The sequence below is a fragment of the Thermobia domestica genome, chromosome 4, assembly GCF_964235325.1.
Source record: "Thermobia domestica chromosome 4, izTheDome1.hap1.1, whole genome shotgun sequence".
In the NCBI taxonomy this organism is placed as follows: Eukaryota; Metazoa; Arthropoda; class Insecta; order Zygentoma; family Lepismatidae; genus Thermobia; species Thermobia domestica.
The window spans coordinates 16,492,795-16,516,046 of record NC_137457.1 but is presented as its reverse complement, the minus strand read 5'-3'; the positions used below and the strand labels follow the sequence as shown (position 1 = coordinate 16,516,046).

General features: G+C 33.3%; 1 protein-coding gene across 4 annotated transcripts in view; it reads right to left on the bottom strand.

Annotated features, from left to right (window-relative positions):
* Positions 1 to 3,465: 3,465 nt before the first annotated feature.
* The window catches only part of LOC145683751 (uncharacterized), a 30,532-nt gene continuing 10,745 nt past the window's right edge, over positions 3,466 to 23,252 (bottom strand). For all 4 annotated transcript variants that reach the window (XM_081755292.1, XM_081755294.1, XM_081755293.1 and 1 more), the window contains exon 3: positions 3,466 to 5,297. In XM_081755292.1, coding sequence (XP_081611418.1) covers positions 3,551 to 5,297 — 1,747 coding nt within the window. In that variant the 3' untranslated portion in view covers positions 3,466 to 3,550. The remainder of the gene's footprint in view (positions 5,298 to 23,252) is intronic.

Below are 23,252 nucleotides of genomic sequence, written 5' to 3'. Positions count from 1 at the left end.
GTTTTATCTGTAATTCTTCAATTTATTGAAATAACATTTCATTTACTTTTAAAGAACTGAAAATCCAATAAAACATGTAAGATTGTCACAGTAAGAGTGCAGATGAGCTTTAATTACTTTCACATCCATATGAAAGTATGTAAAAATATTATGTGTGTACAAATATATTATAAAAGTATGTATTTTCTTCTCAATATATATACAGTATAATACATTTAAGACCTCACCATATTATTGTGAGACCAATCATTGGAGTATATTAATTCAATTCTTATGAGGTGGCATACAGAAGTCTTGATTTGTTTGTTGGTAGTGTTTTATGTATATTTCGAAACAAATAATTATGAAATATGAAGTGTGTATTTTTAATAATGTAATAATGTGTGTGAATTAAATAATGTAAAAGTGTTATCTAGAAAATCGAAATGTGAAAATGTGTCTAGACAAACTAAATGAAAATGTATATATTATTGGTTATTTTGACAATTGTAACTGAAGTAGATACTTTAGGGTAGAGAAGTATTTTTTATATCTAAATTATATCTTTTTAATTTTATTTTTACTTTAATTCTCAATAAATATAATAGAATTAAGTAAGTAGTGTACTCTTTTTAAGACTGGGCTGGTTTGCTGTTATTTGTTATCTCTGATATTAGCCAGTGCTTTCATTTTCTGGTGAATTTATGTGAGTATACTCTTTTTATTCAAAATACTTCTGATCGCCCTAAATTGGATTCACCTGGGCATGTCCTAGCAGTGACCAGACTATTTTATGAGTAATTAAAGCTTATCTGCACTCTTACTGTGTCAATCTTACATATTTTATTGGATTTTCAGTTCTTTAAATGTAAATGAAATATTATTTCAATAAATTGAAGAATTACAGATAAAACTTTAGAATGAATTACAATTGAAGAAAGAAACAAACATACAATTTAATTAGGGTGTTCACAGGCACATACCACAGCTACGCACATGATACTGCTCCTCGGATTTTGTCCGCTTTACCAGAATTTAGCTTGGATTTTGTCCTCTTGGATTTTGTCCGCTTGGATTTTGTCCTACACTCGTTTTCTCCAATAATTATTGCTATGGATTTTGCGCCAAATGGGTATTATTTGTTACAAAAGACAATAACATTCATCCGCATTGCTAGTGCAGTCATATCGAACATAATTTTGGGTAAGGCTCAATCTTCTGTGGCAAGGGGCTTAAAACGGTGGTGGGTGGATTACTACCAAAACTCGAAATCTTTCGGGAACGCCAGTAAGCATCAGATTAATCACGCATGTCACAGCTTTAATACTCCGATACTGCTTGCATGTGCCAGTGACTGATGTAAGGCTACAGCCCTCCCTTCAAAACAAAAAATGTATTAAAAATCACCATAAATATCCTTAGCGGGGACAGGTGGGTACAAGCTATTTATTTCTTTGTCAATTAATGTGAAATTTGTTGTTATTGTAGTAAAGATGCATGCTTTTTTGAAATATAGAATGTTATTTTGGTAACATATCACATAAGGGGAATAGTGAAAACCTCATGTTCTTCCAGCGCTGTAGAAAATTACGCGAATTATCGAAGTCTATATATATATATTTATATATAATGTAAATTTTATTAAAAATATCAAAACAAACACTAAAATACTCCATATTTATTGAACGATGTAGTGAATTGACGAGAGAGGAACTTAATTAGGTATGCAGGGCTAAGCCTAACTAGTTTTTTATAATGTATGATTTATACCCGAGTATTTACTTATAATCTAATCACAACATACAATCACACTACTAAGGCCTTTACAATACCTTAATTCATTCAATCATTGTCATCATTCGCGACAACCATCTTTCTCCGATCTTTGTTTGCAGCAAAGTACGGCTAACCACAATTCTGTTCTCATCAACGAATCATATCTCACCGTTAATTGTTTGATATAAATTATATTTTCTTATTGGCGCGCGACCTCAAAGGTTGCAGAATTTTTTTAGCGATTATAGAATAACATCCTTAATTTTATTTTTTCTTTCTCTCTCGTCTAATGGAGTGAGGCAAACACACTATACTAAAAATTCCCTAATAATTCAATAAATTTCCATTTGTGTGCATTTGAAATTTAATTAAAATTTAAATACCTAAATATAATAATTAAAATTAACATATTTAGACATTAAAATTTAACTAAATATTACTCTAAAATATATAATTTTGAAACAAAAAATGACTGAAATTAATAAATTTCAATTAGCCTAAAAAATTTAGAAATTAAAATAATGAAACGATATATTTTAATTTTTTACATACTGCTGTTTTTGATAGTAAATCACTTTTGAAACGACAATTTCTTCACGTCCTATACCTTTATAGTGGTGTGTTCATCCATCTTCCTATATGAACTAACTTCAATTTGCATACTTCCCAAAACAGCCCAAGGGGTGCCTCGGAGGCACTCTGGTCTACATTTAATGCCATAGTTTCTAATAGATATTTCGTCAAGTGTCCAGCGATCTAGAATTCTACTCTTTGAAATATATCTTCTGATTGCGTTTCGTAAGCATTTTTTATTTTACCTCAGAAAAGATAGGATAATTTTTATATTAGTGTAAAGGCCCAAGGGGTGATTCTGAGGCGCTTATTAAAATTTGAACTTTCCTAATTATTTGATAGTGTTAATTTTTATTACCACTGACAAATGATTGAATAGCAAAGTAGTGACTAGTCTTTCTTATCGATAACGGAAAATAAAAATTATCGTTGTGGGTTCATTTTGTACTAACATAAAAGCTTAAGGGTTTCCTCTGAGGCTCCTACTGGAATACGTACTTTTCTTTTATACTTTTTTTTATTACCATTGACAAATGATTCTATAGGAAAGTATTGATTAGTCTTTCTTATCAATGAGGGAAAATAAACATGGTCGCAGCGGTTCAGGTAGCTTGTATATGCAGCAGGGTGCCTCAGAGGCACCCCTATGGCCTTTTAAGTGTAAAATTAGCATGGGCTGTCTCGGATTAAATTCGTTAGAGGAAAATGATATAGTTGAATTAATTTTGGAATGATCCTCATAGTTACGAGATCGAAATCTTCAACTCTCATGCGGAAATTCTAACCGATTAATTGATGTTCAGTTTCTTCAATACTATACTCAAAGAAATATGCTGTACACTGAAGTTTTCCATGTTCATTTGAATATTCTCTACACGCTTTCTTCTTACCAAAGATTTTATAAAATATATTGCTATTAGTTAATTTTAGCACACAGAAGCAGAACCCACATATCCTAATATAGACTTCAAACAAGATCTTTTACCCAATCCTGTGGAACAGTGGTGAAAATTTTGAAGTTAAAAATGTGTTTTAAAATGAAATTAAATATCTAAATGTTTAGTTTTGGTGCACTACCAACGCAATAGTTTAATACAAAGGAATCCAAATTTACTACATATGGTTGCTCCAAAGTAAGAAATTACAAAACTTTTGGAAAAAACTCTACGAACAACTGGTCTTTAAAGATTATTATACGAGAAATAGTTCAGGCATAAGTCGCCTATGATTGATTTTTCTTAGCTCTATGTGTTAATATATGTCTTTGCAAACCACATTTCCCTCTAAATTTCTTTCCACAGTCCGCACATGCAATAGGTCTTTCATCCATGTGTATCAGCATATGACTTGGTAAATATGACTTTTGACTAAATTTCTTCCCACACTCGCCACATTTATGAGGTTTCTCACCTGTATGTACTAACATGTGAATTTGTAAAGCTGAATTCTCAGTAAATCCCTTCCCACACTTCTCGCAAGTATGAGGCTTTTTACCAGTATGTAGTAACATGTGTCTCGTCAAACCTGATCGTTGTCCAAATCCTTTACCACACTCCGAACATATATGACACGTTTGTCCTGTATGTACAAACATGTGGATTCTTACATGTGACCTTCGACGAAATTCTTCACCGCACACAATGCAAGTGTACGGTTTTTGACCTGTATGTATTAACATGTGCCTCCTCAAAGTTGATGTTGATGAAAACAGTCGGCCGCACTCACAGCAGCTATGACATTTTTCAGTGTTGTGTACTAACATATGGCATTTCAAGGTAGACTTTCCACTAAATCTTTTACCACACTCATCACACGCATAACGTCTTTCGCCGGTATGTACCAACATGTGTTGTATTAAATATGATCTCGATTTAAACACTTTACCACAGTTTCCACATGAATGAGGTTTTGCACTTGTATGTGTTATCATATGGCTTTTCAATATAGATTTCTGACCAAATGTTTTTCCACAATCGTCACACGTATAAGGCCTTTTATTTGTATGTATTAACAAGTGATTTTTTAAAGATGATGTAGTTTTAAATCCTTTAAAGCACTGTCCACAAATATGAGGTTTCTCACTGCCATGAACTAACTGGTGTTGTAACAAACTTGATCGTAGACCAAACACTTTCCCACATTCTCCACACATATAAGGTCGTTCAACTCTATGTACTGACATGTGGCTTTTCAAATATGATTTCTCAGTAAATGCTTTTCCACACTCCTCACATGTATAACGTTTTTCACCAGTATGAATGTGCAGGTGCTGTGTCAAGTTTGATCTTAAACTAAATGTTTTACCACACTCCCAACAAGTATGATTCTTCTCACCTGTATGTACTACCATGTGACTTCGTAAAGACGATTTTTCAGTGAATTCCCTTCCACACACCTCACACTTATTAGGTCTCTCACCGCTATGCACTAACATGTGCCTTGTCAGGGTTGATCGTAAACCATACCGTTTACCACACTTCGAACATACATGAGCCTTCTCGTTTGAATGCACTACCATATGAAATTGCAAAGACGACTTTTCAGTAAATCCTTTTCCACATTCCTCACACACATGAGGTCTTTCACCGGTGTGCACTAGCAAATGTCTAATCAAATTTGATCGTTGACCATATTGTTTACCACACTCTGAACACGTATGCGATTTCTCACCCGTATGTACTACCATGTGAATTCGTAATGAAGATTTTTCAGTAAATCCCTTCCCACACTGCACACAAATGAGAGGCTTCTCACCGGTATGCACAAACATGTGCCTAATCAAACTTGATTTTATACCAAATGCTTTACCACATATTCCACATTCATGAAATCTTTTATTATTATGATGTAAGACGTTTCTTGATAAATACCATTTGCAATTAGATCCCTTCCCAATGTTCTTTCTCGAACGAGGAATCTCTCGTATGTTTGTCAATGTGCGCTTCGCCAAAACATTAGATGATGTTAACCTGAAACCAATTTATTAAAAAGTGAAAATAAAACTAAATAAACAGCAACATAAAATGCAAAATTACACTATTATTTACGTACAATATAGTTAGAAAAAGAAACTGGCTTGCTGTAGAACATTACTAGTTTCGCATTTTCAAAAGAACTCATATGATGAGCATTTGATGATGCACTGAGAGAAGACGGTGTTAATTGAATAAAATGAATACGAATACCACAACGAAAAACGTTCGACAGCAACATTCCGAAATACGAATAGAAATTTACTCTCATTTACTTTTCTTTAACTTATATATAGACTGCGGAACTTTTGTTTTGCAACGACCTTCCCGTTATCAAATTAATACATTTATAAACGCTGAAATTAAAAAAAAATAAACTATAGAGAGCAGAAAATGCCTGACATATTCCTAAATAACGCTAGACTAATAGGTTCTCCGACAGAATATAGATTTGTTTGATAAAAATAAACCGCCTTAAGTTACGATATTAGTAGAAATGTGAAAAAGGGAAGTTCATAGTATTGATTGATGGAGAACACGTGGATGTTCTGGATGCTGTAAAGAAAAAGCGTATTAGATACTGCACTCAAGCTATGGTTAATTCTGAAAATCCCGTGTTCTTTCCTGTTATACATTTTTCTGTCTTTCTGTTTCCGAAAAGACAGGATCAGGATCCAGGATATGTTACCAGGATCATAAAAGTTGACTCAGAGTAGGTAAGGTTTACTATTTGGGCAGGAAGAAATTAGTAGCTATCTTCCGTTTACTCTATTCTATCTGTCCGTGTGCGTGGGTTTTCTCGGGGTTCTCCCGTTTCCTCCCACTTTCTTCATTCCACCATTTCATTCATTACTCATCATCACCGTCTCCTTTAGCCTAACCGGCATAACCGTGGGACGTAAAACTCAAAGATTTCATTTCATTTTTTCTATTCTATCTGTGAAAACGCTCTTATCTTTTCGACTTTTGGGTGAAGCTTGACTTTATTATAGTTCACCCACAATTATAAAAGCTTTTGAACGCGTTCAATTTAAAAAATGTTCCAGCAGTAGTCTCTAATGATTCATTATTTATCCATATTTCAAAAAGAAACAAAGTGGTCTGTAACGATTCATTACTTACCATAATTCAAAGACATACAAATTGCAGATTCGTTAGTATAAAATAAGCCCTATCTTTAGAGAAATATTTCTAACATTTTGCCATTTTCTGTTTGAATTGGAAAAGCATTTACGCCGCCTTGAACTACTACTGTATTCTAAGTTTTATGGTTTCTCGATAACAAAAAATACTGTTCTAATAACTCTCTTCCGTAAGAGATAATCGTTCGTAAGAAAACAACGAATCCCGTGAATTTCTTATCAGAGCGCGGGCGTTGGCATTAAAATTTTCCCTTTTTGAAAGTACTTTGTATTTTGACATTCAAGTAGAACGAATTTATAATTGTATAGATTCTCAAACTGAACACTAAAGCACCCCGATAAAGGTTATGTGATGAAAATATATAAAAACACAAACACGTAACAGTTTCAACAGCGTAACCGGGTCTTAATCAGACAAGGACTGGAATTCTAATAAAAACACACTTGTAGAACCTGTCACGTGTTTGTTTTCTTACAAAATTTTGATCACATAGCACCGCTGAGTGTGTTGTGTTTAGCTCGACTATATGAAACAAGACTTAATCGGATAAGTAAAGACTTCCACTCATTGCTCAACATATTTCAAATACGTAACAAAAAAATAAAGTTGTACACAGCCCGTAAAAAAAATAGATCTATATTGGTTTCCATAATGTACGATTTTGAATACATCGACGATTTCAGAACATGATGTACAAACATGTATTTCATCTAGTTTATTTACAAATACTAATTTTGCCTATCAACAAAAATTTCACTTCTAATTTATTTTTTTCCCCTCCCGATGCAATTTGTTTGTTCGGAGAAAAATATTTCGGTGTTATTTCAATCTTTTATGTTGAACTTTGTATTGAGATACGGGTAATTCCTAAAAGTATTTGTTACGTGGAAATTGTTTACATTGCAATTTGCATGCTAAAATAGCTGCAATGTACGTCCTTGTCATGGGGAATACATGTTCATGTAAAATATTTCAATACCCTATCTTCTTCGAATATTTTCTGCAATGAAAATGTAATGACAAAACTACAGAAATACTCAACTTTCATATACATTTTGAAACACTTTAACCCCACATAATACGCCATTAATGAAATTAATAGATGGAAATCCCAGCTTCATTTAGAAAATATCTATGCTCAAAAAGTCAATTCAATTACGTTCGTTTAAAAATTCTGCAGATATAACGGAGTTAAGATGGAATAGATATTTATACATCTACATCCAAATACGCAGCAGTATACAAAATATACGAGAATATCATTTTAAAATGAGAAAACTGTACTTATGTCCCAATGTCGTCCGTTATCTTAACAAGTAGACCCTCCGGCATGTATCCAACGATAACAGAGTTGTTCCCACTTTTGGAAGCACTCCTGAAACTCAGCAGGGTAAATAGTATTCAGGATCCATTGTGATTCCACTTGGATATCTTCAACGCTCTCAAAACTTAGAATTCCCAACGCGAGATTCATGTTCAGGAAGAAGTGTTAGTTGTACGGAGCTAGGTCAGGCAAATAGTGAGGATTGTCGCTATGTTGTTTTAGGACAGAAATTCCGTCAAAGTTAGCGAGATGTGGGCAAGCGCGTTTTCATGGTGCCTCAAGTCTTTTTTTTTTTTTGCCACAATTCTGGCCGTTTGCGCCAAACATCACCTTCAGTTTCTTCAAAATTTCGAAGTAAAATTTCCCGTTGACATTATGACCATGTGGAAAAAGCACCTTATGCCATATTCTGCGAACCTCGGTAAAAAAAAAAATATCTTCATCGATTTGATTCTGGTTCCAACTTGACGAGCTTTCTTAAGCCTTGGAGAGATGCGATTTTCCATTGTGATGATTGCTGCCTCGTTTCCAGGTCATAACCATAGGCTCAAGATGCATCAATTGTTGACTCAGGATAAGATGTTTGAAGATTTTCGAACTCTCTGTTGCAGCTCACTGCACGCATCGGATAGAATTCGTTGACATGTACAGTGCGACATTTGAGGTCTGTTATAAACATCATAAATTGTCTACCTTCTGAATTCGCGAATCACATCACGCACTTTTATGATCATTTTCTGTGTGCATGTTGACAATCAACCAGAGTAATTTTCACCTAAAAAGATTCGCGGACCTGAGGTCCCCCTCAAATCTCACTAGGTATGTTAGGACTGTTTCGATAATCGAGAAACCGATATTAATCCCGTAAAATTTCAAGAGCCTTCCTTCGATAAAGAATTTTAATTATCATTTCAACATTTGGGACCCTCAAAATCTACGCACTCGAAGTGTTCGAGGCGATAGATGTTCGCAAAATCTTTGAAACACTCCAAGTGTTTAAACATCGAAACTGTTAGAATGAATCGAGGAATTTCCGAAAGGACTGTTAAGATAATCGAGTAGCTGATAACAATTACATAAAATTTAAAAATTGTTTCTCCGATAAATTATTTTAATTTTATCAAAGTTTCTAGAATCTCGAAACGTTCTCAGGCACTCGAAGTGTTCGAGACGCTAGGAATTTTCAAAGCAGTTAAAGAATTCGAGATATTTGAAGTGTTAGAAAAATTCGGCGTTTTCCAAACGATGGAACTATTCTGAATCTCGAGTCCTCTAAAAGCATTAAATATTGAACACCTCAATATGATCCCAATTTCTCGAGTCGTTACATTATTTTTAAAAGCTCGAAATTATAAGTGTTTACAAGAAGCAAAGCAATTGAGGACATCATGGCTGTATATAGCATTAACTATATATATATATATATATATATATATATATATATATATATATATATATATATATATATATATATATATATATATGCAGAGTGTTCACTTGAAAAGTTTTTTTTCGTTGAAGTGGAAAAAATTATTTCCCGTTATTTCTTAAGAGAAATGTTCACGTACAGCTTAAGTCGTCGGTCGTGAAAGAGAGAGACACGGAAGAAAAAAGAAAACATGCAGTACCTCGAAGATACTGAAACCCGGAACAGAAGCAGTATACAAACCGTCTCTTTATCGACTGCGGCAACATGCCAAGCAAAGAAAAGAATAATTTTGTGTCTGGTTTTAAGGGTTTAAAACAAGAGCCGATTTTAGTATGACAGCTCTTCTTCAACCATCGCTGATGATTTAATAAAATTAAGCCTTTCGTTACAGAGCACAATTTGACGCCAGATGAGATTTTATTGCAGCTGTCAAGATGTGATAAAGGGTTATGGTCTGGCAGAACTCTTGCCTTTAAAGGAAGAAACAAATCATTCTTGATATGGTTGCAGTCGCCGCTACGACGCATTCATATATGATTTTGCAAGTGATTGGAATGGTTGGTAGTCTGCTATCACATGTGTAAATATCCGCCACTGAAACAAACCTTGTCTTGCTATACAGCATTGAAGTGATGCAATGCGACATCTTTCTTTTCCTTCAATCATTTGTTCATTCCCACTCTTCTATAAGGAACTTTAAAAAAATCCCATTGAATCACGGCATCCCTGCTCTTCGGATTGGATTCATTTTAGCATTAAGTACGTTTACCCTCTACGATATACTACTGCAATAACGCTGAACTGGTTGAAAACACTTTTAAACCATTTGCTTGAAAATATATATCTCACTATAGGTTTACTTAGTCAAAACTATGCACATTTTTGAAATATATATTCAAACTGCAAAGCTGGATGAGACTCCCCGTACATTACACATATATATAAGAATCTGAAATATATTTATGCAGGGTGTCATTGAACTATACCGACAAACTGTGAGAGCTGATTCCTTCCATCAAAATAAGAGAAAAAGTACATTATATATATATAGCGAACAAGAAATATATTCAAAAACACCGGGAGGTGATTTACGACATCTAAAGACAAAAAGTCATTTTGGATATTGTCGAAGTCTGCATCGTGTAAGAGTGACAGGGTTGCCAACTTGGAATCGGGAAATCGAATCGCTATAATTGAAACAGAACAGAAGGATGTACGCATACCTCGGGAGATAATTCGTGACATCAAATGAAGACAAAACGTCCTGTCGAATTCCACGTCACGTACGGGATGTACTTCGGTAAGTCGCTCGTTACATGAGAAGAAAAATCCTCTTACATGGTACATTGATGTACACATATTTATTTTGTTCCGATTGTCAGAATTCTAGTTTCGCTCCCAAATATACAGCCCGTCACTCGTACATGACGCTGAGTTCGACAACATGCAACAGAACCTTTTCTCTTCTTTTGAAGTGAAGAATTATTATCCAAGTGTGTGTAGAGCTTCCTATTCCGTTCCAATTGTCACGGTTCGATTTTCGATTACAAGTTGACAACCTTGTCACTCTTAAACGACGTGGGATTCGACAATATGCAAGAGAATTTTTTGTCTTTTTTCTCTTTTTGGTGTGACTAAACACCTCACGGAGTTTGTGGAAATTTTTCAGTTTCACCCTCTACATAAATAAGATGTACAAGGTTTTCTAAAAACGCCATGTACATGATTTTCCAATACTTTCAACATACGAGTGCGTGACACGAGCTATGTTATGTATATCTGTATTACGGAAACGTCCAAACTAGGTTTTCAGCTAAGATGTATGATACACTAAACTAGTAAAGCAACTTTGTTTAGTTATGATATATAGTTAAAATTAAATTTAAATTACTTTCCGCAATGGTTTCGACTGCTACTCGAGTTCCACTTTCACCTTTCGTCAGTTGTACCAATTACTTTGCTTATTATTTCTAACTTTAATACTAATGGAACTTTGGTTACAAATGTTACATAAAAGTAATGTTCTTCTAGGTACTTCTAGGAATTACAAGTACAGTGTAACTCTAAATTTCAGTGTCTTTTCAAAACAGAAACAAATTAGTCAAAGGTAACTAATTAAACAAAATAAGCCAGAGTCTATGTTTGTAATTTAATAATTCTTAAAATACTACTCCAAACGATATTTATTTTTTGAGGGATAAATACACTATCTTCTAAATTTGAAGTCACACTTGATTGCTAATGTCAGAAAACGTTTCTAGAAAATTTCTATACACTACTTTAATTTGGTCTTGGCATGTTGTCTTCTGAAAGAGTTGACTATCCATAGAATGTAGAGCTACTTGAAAATCCAAGACCTAGAGAAATGTATGAACATGAATATATTTTGTACCATCTGTACTGGGTGTGCTGTTTCTACATTTTTATAATAATCTCTGATATATTTCTAAATTTAATGATTCATATGTTTACTTATAGATTAAATACCACTCGTTAGCGTTACGTAAGTAAATCACCAAGAAAAAAATATTCAAATTTTTGGCATTTAACGGGCAATCTTCCGTTTTATTTATATGGCACACATTCGACATCTCAAAAATATTGGGCACTTTACGTATGGTTACAATGATTAAATATGGCACAATTGTAGCTTTTCAGGGCTAGCCCACTAGAAAATTGTCAAAATTCTTATAATATATATATATATATATATATATATATATATATATATATATATATATATATATATATATTTTAACGGGTCCAAACTCCGATGAATACGTTCCGCATGTATTTAAATAAGCATTTTTTGAAATGTAATCTCGTTTTATGTACTTCATACTGGAATAAAATCTTGAAATTCATCATCTAAATAAATCACCGAAAATGAAATCCTCAAATTTAGAGTGGTTTTATCGACAATTGAAAAATATTTCCAACGTTATTTATGTGGGTCATATTCTACACACCTAAACCTTTATGCACTTCAAGCAGCATTAGAAGTATGAATTTCGGTGCGATTGTAGACTCTTGGGACTAAGGCAGAGGGGAATTGCTAAAATAGGATACTGTTAGATGGGAAGAGGAACAAATGGGAAGAGGAACAAAATGGGAAGAAGAAAAAATTAACTCCTACCCCCCTAATTATTAGACACTTCTTGTAGGGTTATTTAAGAGTGGTTTTATGAAGAATTGAAAGACCATTCCCATGTTATTTAAGTGGAAACTCTTCTACACCCTAAAATGTTTAGGCACTTGCGGTAGGATTGCAGTTTTTATTAACGTTCCTATAATGATAATCTAAACGATTACTGATCTTACGTAATCACTACTGCAGTTATTCTTAATAGTTAAATTTTGTTTCATCTTCTTTGTTTGCAAAGGGTTGTGTACTATATACCAAATCAGAACATCAACAAATTGTAATCATTCAGAGATGAATTTCCTGAGCAGTCTCAAGAATATGACTCCCTTCTTTTCGTATGTTGTTATATTAAAAATGCGACTGATGAAGCAGAGTATTAAAACGCCAAGGATGATACACATGAGATGCGAGGACGTAGGCTGAGGAAACGCGTGTTACTGTGGGTGGTACCCTTAACTGGGCTGAGACTAGTTAATAAAGTATAACGTAAGCAATACCAGACAACTGAAAGCAAGGAAAGCTTATTGATAATTTGAAATAAGAACATGGGATATACATCCATTCAGAATTTAAGAGAAGCGTACAATAATTTAACAATTATTTACTGCTAAATATGAAAAGCTAAAAAATTGAGATTTTGTTCATAATGTGGGCAAATATTCTTGAAACATGTGAAGGGGAAGGCAAAAGATCGTAATCAGATGAAAACATTCTTGAAAGTTAAAAATTAATGAGAAAACTCAACTTCAAAATTATTATTTCTCTCTTTTCTTTCACGAAGACCATTAACTGGTAATAATAGAAAATTAAGACCCATTTTGTGTTGTCATTATACGTCTGAAATAATGTTTTATGCCCGATGAGGGAAGCTTATTTTTAAGAAAATGAAATAGTACTATACTCTTATTTTCATTTGTTTATATTGCTATATTATATAATTAAAGTATAAAGAAGAACCATCATACTAAACCCTACGATAAGTAAATCATTCATTCCCAGGAATATTAAATGCTGTACATAGAAACCTGACACTGCGTACTAACATCCTCTTGAAACTCTAGACATATATAAAAGATTTTTAAAATCTCAGAATCAGGAAAAACAAAAACATTTTATGATGTTTGAAAATTAACTTTCGAAAAAATATTTTCTCTATGCCCACGATCAGTACTTCTAAACTTGTATGTCGTTGTAAACTGGTATTTAACAATATTCAGTGTATTTGCAACGAAATGTTTGCACAATGCACTGAAGGTTTTAAATGAAATATATATATATACAGACGATTATCATTTTTGCACCCACTACATTCCACAAGATTGTGGCAACCACTAGAAGACGTTAAGTATATTGATTTGTAAGTGCGCATGTTGTCAAAGTCACATATTGTCAGAACAAAAATCGGTTCTGATTTTCCAAATTTCCAGAAAAAGTCGTTCTTTTTCATTCCATAGGTAAAGTGGAATCCGTTTATGTTATATGACTATGAAATCCGAAATAAACTCTCCCATAAATTTTACTTCATCATCTTTATAAAACAATTTTATGCAGAGGGGTACCAACCTTTACATTTGCAAAATTTTTTGCCATTTGTTTCAATTATGTAAAACGACTGAGAGCAATCAAAATAGAGGAACAAATATTTTTGTTTCTTTTGTTTTCTTTTCTGGTTTTGTTGGTATTTCTTCTTATTCCTCCCTTTCTCTCTTCTTCACAAGGTTGTAGCGGTATTGAGTTCAATGCTTGCTCCTTCATGTTTGGAAAAGCCATTTCGTGGCGGTATTTCGTTTATAACACACTGATGCATTCCACTACTTTGTAGTTAAAATACAAATGGATGTGCATGTGATAATCCAATGCTTTTATTTTAGTGGTTAGAAACTTTACCGTCTTGATAGCCTTGCACTGTTGTTTACCTTGCGGGTCCCCCCAGCTACACCCCGCCCGGATCCGCCATGCAATATTACCGCATTTATTGCATACCGGACCCGTGCACGGATACACCTAGTGGCCCCCACAAAGTTAATCTATCACAACCATCGCTTCCAACTTACTTTCCAGGATTCGGAGACTAATACATGCTCGTGTAACTTAGCGAAAGGGCACTATATTGAGTTGTAATTACCACCTTGACAATAAATATTTAAATATACTTATGAGCTAAACATATATTATTTGGTTTACTTAGAACATTTCGTTCTCATGCATACGGGTGATCAAAGAAAATGCAAGATTTCATGCATATATGGAAATTTATGTATATAATTCAACTGAACATTATTAACGTTTATATAATTATTAATGTTCTAATCATACGATTGAATTTTTGTTATAGGCCCTGTAATTACCGCGGTACGCGTTTGAATAAACGTCTTCGTAAAGGGAAGTAAACACATCAATATTCACTAATAATTTTCATTCACATTATTTCCTACACAGCATGAAATCACAAATTTAACATACTATTACTTTTGGTTAATTTTATTCAATAATATTTAGTATTATTTAACATGATGTGTTATTTAGTATTACTTAACATGATGTATTATTATTTAGTATGCACTAACTCAAACACTTAGTCAAAAATAATTATTAACCTTTATTTTACGGCTGTCAGTACACTGCCAGAATAGTAAATCCGTTCTTTCCCGCGTGGCACTGTACTGACACAGGCGAAATGTTTACTTTGACCCGCGAGCACACATATTTTTTTTAAATGATGTGCCTTATTGTATGAAGAGATAGTCCATAGTGAAAGGAGCCAAAAACGTTGGTTCTCAACCGGTGTGCTCGCGGGTCAAAGTAGACCTTTCGCCTGTGTCAGTACAGTGCCACGCGGAAAAGAACGGATTTACTATTCTGGCAGTGTACTGACAAGCCGTAAAATAAAGGTTAATGCATTACAAGATACTTAACATTATTACATAACACAATTACTTATATAATATCTAACTCGATTGTAATTAAGTTTATTTTTATTTATTTTTTTTACTCAATGAACAATATTTTCTATGATATTCATAAAACAAAATTATTTCAATACACCATTTGAAACAATAAAATTTGCATACATACATGTATATATTTCACTAATACATAACTGGATGAAACTTTTATCACTGAAACAATATCATATTTCAAAATATAAAATTTAATCAACATAAGAATCAATAGCATGGTACTAATACAACACGAAAATATCACATATAAATCAAATTTCAATAAAAAGACAAGTAAACATTTTCAAAATATCAAATACATCACACTTACAACTACAACAATACTAATAATTATAATACTCTACATTTATTACATTCCGGTTAGAAGTTAACCAGGAATGGACCGAACAGTGGATGGTTTGTCAGACGATTACACTTTTACAGTGCCTGCCCTCCTAAATTTGGAAGATACCACCCACATTATTATTATTATCTATTTGCCCTCCCCGAGATGAGGATTAAAAGATAGAATAAAGGTTAATGTTAAAAAGAATATAGAGGGGCACAATACGAAAATAGCCTACTCCGGGCTTTAAACAAATATGAAATTACCCAAAATGGGAGGGAACCTCATCTCATGCCTTGGCAAGCCACTTGGCATATTATTCCTTATTTAATAAAAGGCTTCGGCCGTCCGGAAATCACATAGTAGGTCACGGACGCCTACTAACGCCATAACGATATATAAACGTATCGAAGTGTATATACTTTTTTTTATTATTCCAACTTACTAAGTTTAGGATTTACAAGATGGTTTAGTGTAAACGACAAAGAATAACTGGAACAATTAAGTTCATCTGTTAAATATTTCAAATAATTATCACATTCTATCAATCTTTTCACTAACTTTTCGATGTTTTCGTTCCGACTCTTGCTACGGTTAAATACAGATAAATCTACTTTCACAACATCATTAAAATTCACATGAATTGTTGTTTCAGGTTCACACGAATCTACTTTTAGACAATTTGGAGTTAGGGACTCTAATTCTTTTTCGTGTACATGTTTTTTGGCAAGTTCTATCCAAAGTTGTTTAGTTTTTGAAGTGGGTTTCCAAACTTTCATACGATCTATTGAATGAATTCCTAAAAATTCACCAGTAAGTGGGTCCATCAGTTCAAACACTTTATCTGTAACCTTTTGTTTACATAGTAAAGGTCCCTTGTACAGATGGAAAAACTTGCTAATTTTCTTATCTACAGCTGAACTAAGATGACTCTGAAGCAGAAAAACCAAATCATTTTCTTTTATAACATATTTACCATCTTGTGTTTTATTGTATTTTTCATTTCTTTTTCTAATGTTTTCTTTTCTACGAAAATCGGCCATTATGAGTCTATTTTTCCAATTTAGAGGTTCATTTTTATCATACTCACATTTATAACTATTCCAAAATGCCGAAACACAGAATATTGCGGTTTTACATTGAGATGAAGACTTGCTGGACTTACTTCTAAACTGCTACATACAGAATAGTTTAGTAAAATAACAATTTGGGGAATATACTTCTCCCATGTAACATGGTTATCATTGCACAACAATTTAAACAAACGATTAGTTTCCCTATGGATTCTCTCCACAACAGAACTCTGGATGGTACGGACTAACATAATGGATTTTAATCCCATATTCTTTCATTTTTTCTTTCACTAGAAATAAAACAACTACCATTATCTACTAAGACTGACAATGGAACACCCAAAAGTGGAAAATAATGTTCTAAACATTTTAAAACACATCTTGCTGTTGCATTTCTCATAGGAAACATTACATAATATCTACGGAAAACATCTAAAACTGACAAAGCAAACTTGTTTCCATTTTGAGAAGCTAGATACGGCCCTAGAATATCAATAGAAAGCATATCTCGTATGTTTTTTACTGCTACCGTCTGCAAAGGTTTAGCCGGAGGTGATGTTTCAGCTTTTGTCAATTTACAATCCATACAATCGCTTATAAAATCAATAACGTCTCTTCTCAATGACTTCCAATAACACACTCCTTTAATAAATGCAATTGTTTTTTCAGCACCAAAATGACCTTGTTCATGAACGTACTTAAAAATTTCGGGAACCATGGAAGGAGGTATACAAATTCTCCAAGAGTCTAGAAAATGATAATTTCTATTCAACAAAACATCATTGCTTAACTCATAAAAGCTTTCAATGTTTCTATTTTTCACTTTTACATACGGGTCATTAGGATTACGCAAAAACTGAATTATTTTTTTATACTCTGGATGTTCTAGTTGTTTGATTCTCAATTCTTCAACAGTAAGATTTCCAAAACATGACGGCAAAACCTCAAATTTGCACATTTCATGTTGTTCAACTTTTGATTGTAATATTATCCGTGAGAGCATCACTCGCCTGATTATCTTTAGCCTTGATATAAATCATTTCTACCTCAAATCCTTGAATTTCAATACTCCAACTCGCTAAACGTGAATTCCAATTTCTTGTGTTATGGAGGTATACTAAAGAATGGTGATCAGTGTAAATTTTTATATGTCTACCATACAACAATTGACCTCATTTTCTTAAAGCAACAACAATCGATAAAGCCTCTTTTTCAGTCGTGTAATTTTTTTCAGCTTGTTTTAAAGTTCTACTACGAAACCCAAGAAAAGAGCGTTCGCCATCAATTTCCTGAAATAAAATATTTCCTAAAGCCACTGAACTACAATCTGTAATGATACAAAAGTTATAATCTAAACGAGGATGAGCTAACAACACTTCTTGAGCTAAATCATGTTTCAATTGTTGAAAACTACTTTCACACTCATCATCCCATACCCATTTTTTTTCTTTCTCAAAAGAGCAAACAAAGGTTCAGCTTTATGTGCAAAATTACTAACAAATTTAGAACACATTGAAATAAACCAAGTACTCGTTGTAATTCTTTCAAATTTCTAGGGCGTGGGATATCTTTTATACATTGTACGTACGATGGATCTTTTGTTATGCCTTGAGAATTTACATTAAAATCCAAAAAATTAAATTTTGTGTTACAAAATGAACATTTTTAAAGATTCAACGTCATTCCTGCTTCATGTACTTTAGTAAATATTTCATCTAACAAACAAATTTCTTCTTCGAAAGACATTGTCGGTACTGAGACGTCATCGACATAAAAGACCAGTTGATCATACAATCCGGAACCTAACACTGTTTGTAAACAATTCATAAAAGCTACAGACCCATTTAAGTATCCAAAAGGAACACGTGCAAATTGGTACATTTTGCCATTCCAGTAAAAAGCGGCGTAAGGTCTACATTTATCAGAAAGATTGACTTGCAAATAGGATCCAACCAAATCAAGACAACTAATAAATTGAACACCTTGAAACTTTAATAATAGGTAATCAATCTTATTTACTTTTAACTGTTTAAATTTTACATGCTTATTCAAGGAAGTCAAATCGACTACAGTACGCAATTTTGATGTATTCTTTTTTGCTACACATAACAACGGATGAGCGTGAATAGACACACACTCTTCTACAACTCCGTTTTCAAGCCATTCTTTTATTTGTTTTTCTATGTTATCTTTAAATTTAAAAGGTAAGGGATACTGTCTCTTAACTATTGGTTTGTCAGTGTCAACTTCGATACTGTATTCGAAACGATTACATTTACCTGGCACATCACTGAACACACATCTATGTTTAATCAACAAATTATAAAGTTGTTGTTTTTGTTAGTTATCAAGATCAACAATTTCATTTACTTTTTCTTTAATGTCATCTACAGAAGGAAAATGTTCAGTTTCTGGACTATTATTTTCTACTACAGTTTTTGGATTAGTTTGATTTAGAAAATTGATTTTGTACATACCATTAGATTCTTTTATTTCATTTTCAATGTCACTAATCTGTTTTCCATACAACTCATACAAAAATTTTGATTTCTGTACTAAATCGAAATTTAATTCTTTCAAAGATTCACTAATTACAACTGGATTTTGGTATTTTTCACGTAAATGCGCATTGCTCATATATTTTATCTCTTTCATTAATTTCATTTAACCATTCAGTCATACATTGTTGTTTTTGCTTAACCAAATTCTTTATAACGGGAAATTTACTTTCTAAAGGGTGGCTAACGTCTTCAGACTCACTTTCACAAGAAATTTCTGAATCATCAAAATTAGTGATTTTTACATTGTTTACAGACTCAAACTCCTGATCTTCTCCCTTTTGCCTTGTCAAAATTTTAACTTGGTTACTATTCCCAGAAAAAGGCGAATAACAATCAACCCTGTCAATTCCCTTCTTCATAGGTACACTAACGACATTCAGGCCGTGGCCTAACAAAACAATTTTCTCAGCAAAATCTATCTTTGCATTCGCTAAAGTAAGAAAATCTCGACATAACAAACAAGAACAATTTAAATCATTTACAACCAGAAACCATACGTCATATATCACAGGCCCTATTTCTAAACAGAGGATAATTTCACCTTTTACTGATTTCATTCTTTTACCAGAATAATCAACAAGCACAATACGGGAAGAGGTGTTTAATTTAGCATTAGAAACAATGGCAGAAATAGATTTCCACGATTTAAAGCTGAGCAGGCTAGCAGAAGCTCCACAGTCGCACAAAGCGTAAAATTCTTCATTAAATATTTTTACCTTTATCTCTGCAGTAGCCTGTGACGAAACAATTTGTTTACAATTTCTATTACTTTCCCCTTCATCCTCGGATGAACTTTCATCACTGTCCCATTGAACAACATTTAAAAGCTTCCTTTCAATAGTAACATACACAGTAGGACAACCATTAGTGAGTGCATTTACGTTATTACCAAAACTTTTACTGATTTCCCTGTGATGAGCACCCTCCACACAGAAAGAATTTAGTTTGGGTGCGGAAAACGAACTTGTCTGTTTGAATTAAAAGGAGTGGAATTTACGAAAGGTCTTGGAGACCTAACATTTCCTTGATTTACAAAATTTGGAAAAACTGGTGAATTTCCAGGCATTTGGCCATTAGGAAAATGCATTCTAACATTACCATTCGTATTTACAGGTTGATTGTTCCCATTTGAGGACTGATAAAACTGATTACCCACTGGGGAATTCACTCTAGGTGGGATTTCCTGACTACAACTGCAAGAATGCGCATCAGAATGCACTTCATCATTATTATAGCGTTTGTTTTTCTTAAATCCGCGTTTACGCTTGTTATTTTTATTTTGCTGAGTATTTTCACGTGAAAATCTGTTACCGTTTCCATTATTCTTACGTTTCTTTTGATTCTCATTCGAATTACTATTAGTGGATGTCACGTGATTAATTTTCCCAAACTTACATAGATCCCCCTCTAGTATCAGATCTAGGAATGGCTTCCAGTTTCTGAATATCTTGTAACACGGTTGACAAAGTTAATGTGGTAAGAGTAGTGAGTTGACGTCTGAAATATGGTGGAATTAAATTCAGCACCATACTGATAGCAAGTGGTTCTTTAATATCAGGGTTGATTTCCTCTATTTTATTGCATCTATAAGAGACAAAGTTGTATACGGTTCCGTCTGTTTTCAGATCATACGGTTTATTTTGAAGCACCATTAACTTACTTGCTTGCACTTGTTCGTTCTCGAATTCAGCCTTAAATTTCTTCTTGAACTTTTTAAATGTATCAAAGGAGGAACAATTGTTAATATACCAATTGTACGCGGATCCCGTAAGTAAAAACTTTATAATATCTAAATATTGGCTACTTCGAATATTCATGATTGAAACCTGATCTTGGAACTTTTTCAAAAATGCAGTCGCGGTAAGTTTATTCTCATGGCCTGAAAAATTTTCAAATCCATTTAAATCTCTAAGATTCACAGAAACTTTTCTACCTAATTCTGTCCTTTTTCTTTTCCGCCGATTTTGAAAAGAACGTGATATACATTCCTCATTAGAACTACTAAATTCAAGAGTACTACTACCAGAATCATAATACTTTGAAGTACCTCTACGGTTATCTTTGTCGGTGTGATCGTCTATTTTTTTCTTTTTTAACTCGAACTTTCGGAAAAACGTGATTAGAATGTGGGAAGTTTTTTACCTGACTTTCTACAAGAGATTGTTTTATTTGTTCTACATCGTTAACAATAGCCTCAACTCTGCTACTAATGTCAATCTGCGTTTCTTCCACTGATTTTTGCGATCTTACTGTAGTTTCGCATGCAGTACTAGATTGACTACCTCCTGAAGTTTTGACATCCAATTTTCACATTTATTCGTCTTTTCAACGAGTTCACTATGCACACGATCTACTTGACTTTCTAAAGACTCTAGTTGACCATTCAATGTACCTATTCTGATTTCACACTTATTTTGTCTTTGACTAAGCGTAATTAAAGAGTCATCAAAAGCGTTTATACATTCCGAAAATTCTTCGTTTCGTTGTTCCATAACGTTTAACTTTTCGACAACAGACTCTAATTCTACGATACATTTATTGATTTCGTATTGTATTTGTTCTGTGTATTTCGCAAAATTTTCTTCGCAAGAACGTTTTACTTTTCCTACCTCAATTTGAAACTTTTACTCAAAGTCGGAACGTAAATTCTCTATCTCTTCCGTAACTTTCTTATTAATAGAAATGAAACCAACTTTATTTTTTTCTGTAATTCTATCTAACTTATCTTGTAATTCCGCAGTAGATCTTTCAAATTTTTCTGTCAAATCTGTGTTTGATTATTCAAATTTTTGATCTACATTCACTGACAATTCTTTAATTGCCTTAAACAATGTTTGTAAATTGAGGTTTTCGCTCTCAGACATGTTGACAATTTAAATACACACAATTATGAAAAAAATAACACTAATACTAAAAATACCGTTAGTGCATACTAAATCAACTCAATGTTTAACCCACACGAAGTCACACATAAGCACAATATATGTAACTAAAGGTCAAATTAGTCCCTGTTCGGGCGCCATTTTGTAGCGGTATTGAGTTCAATGCTTGCTCATTCATGTTCGGAAAAGCCATTTTGTGGCGGTATTTCGTTTATAACACACTGATGCATTAAACTACTTTGTAGTTAAAATACAAATAGATGTGCATGTGATAATCCAATGCTTTTATTTTAGTGGTTAGAAACTTTACCGTCTTAATAGCCTTGCACTGTTGTTTACCTTGCGGGTCCCCCAGCTACACCCCGCCCGGATCCACCATGCAATATTACCGCATTTATTGCATACCGGACCCGTGCATGACTTTGTGAACCTAGTGGCCCCCACAAAGTTAATCTATCACAACCATCGCTTCCAACCCACTTTCTAGGATTCGGAGACTAATACATGCTTGTGTAACTTAGCGTAAGGGCACTATATTGAGTTGTAAATACCACCTTGACAATAAATATTTAAATATACTTATGAGCTAAACATATATTATTTGGTTTACTTAGAACATTTCGTTCTCATGCCTACGGATGATCAAAGAAAATGCAAGATTTCATGCATATATGGAAATTTATGTATATAATTCAACTGAACATTATTAACCGTTTATATAATTATTAATGTTCTAATCATACGATTGAATTTTTGTTATAGGCCCTGTAATTACCGCGGTACGCGTTCGAATAAACGTCTTCGTAAAGGGAATATCCCTTTAATTTCAAACTTATCTGTACATGAAAGTTCCTGTAATCTTCTTCGTCACTTAAATCACATTGTTCCAAAATTTCTGTTTTTTAGCTGTTCACTGCAAATATTAATATTTGAAGTTTTTGTAGTAACTAACATATAATTTTCACATTTAAAGACACGGATTGATTCTCTTCGCTCTCCTTATGCCTCTTCTTGTAGTTGTCGAATGCCAGCACTGTTGCCAGTCCCTCCTCACCAGGTTGCTCCAACCACCAACGCCAAACAATGGATAACGTAATAGTTAAAAATAAC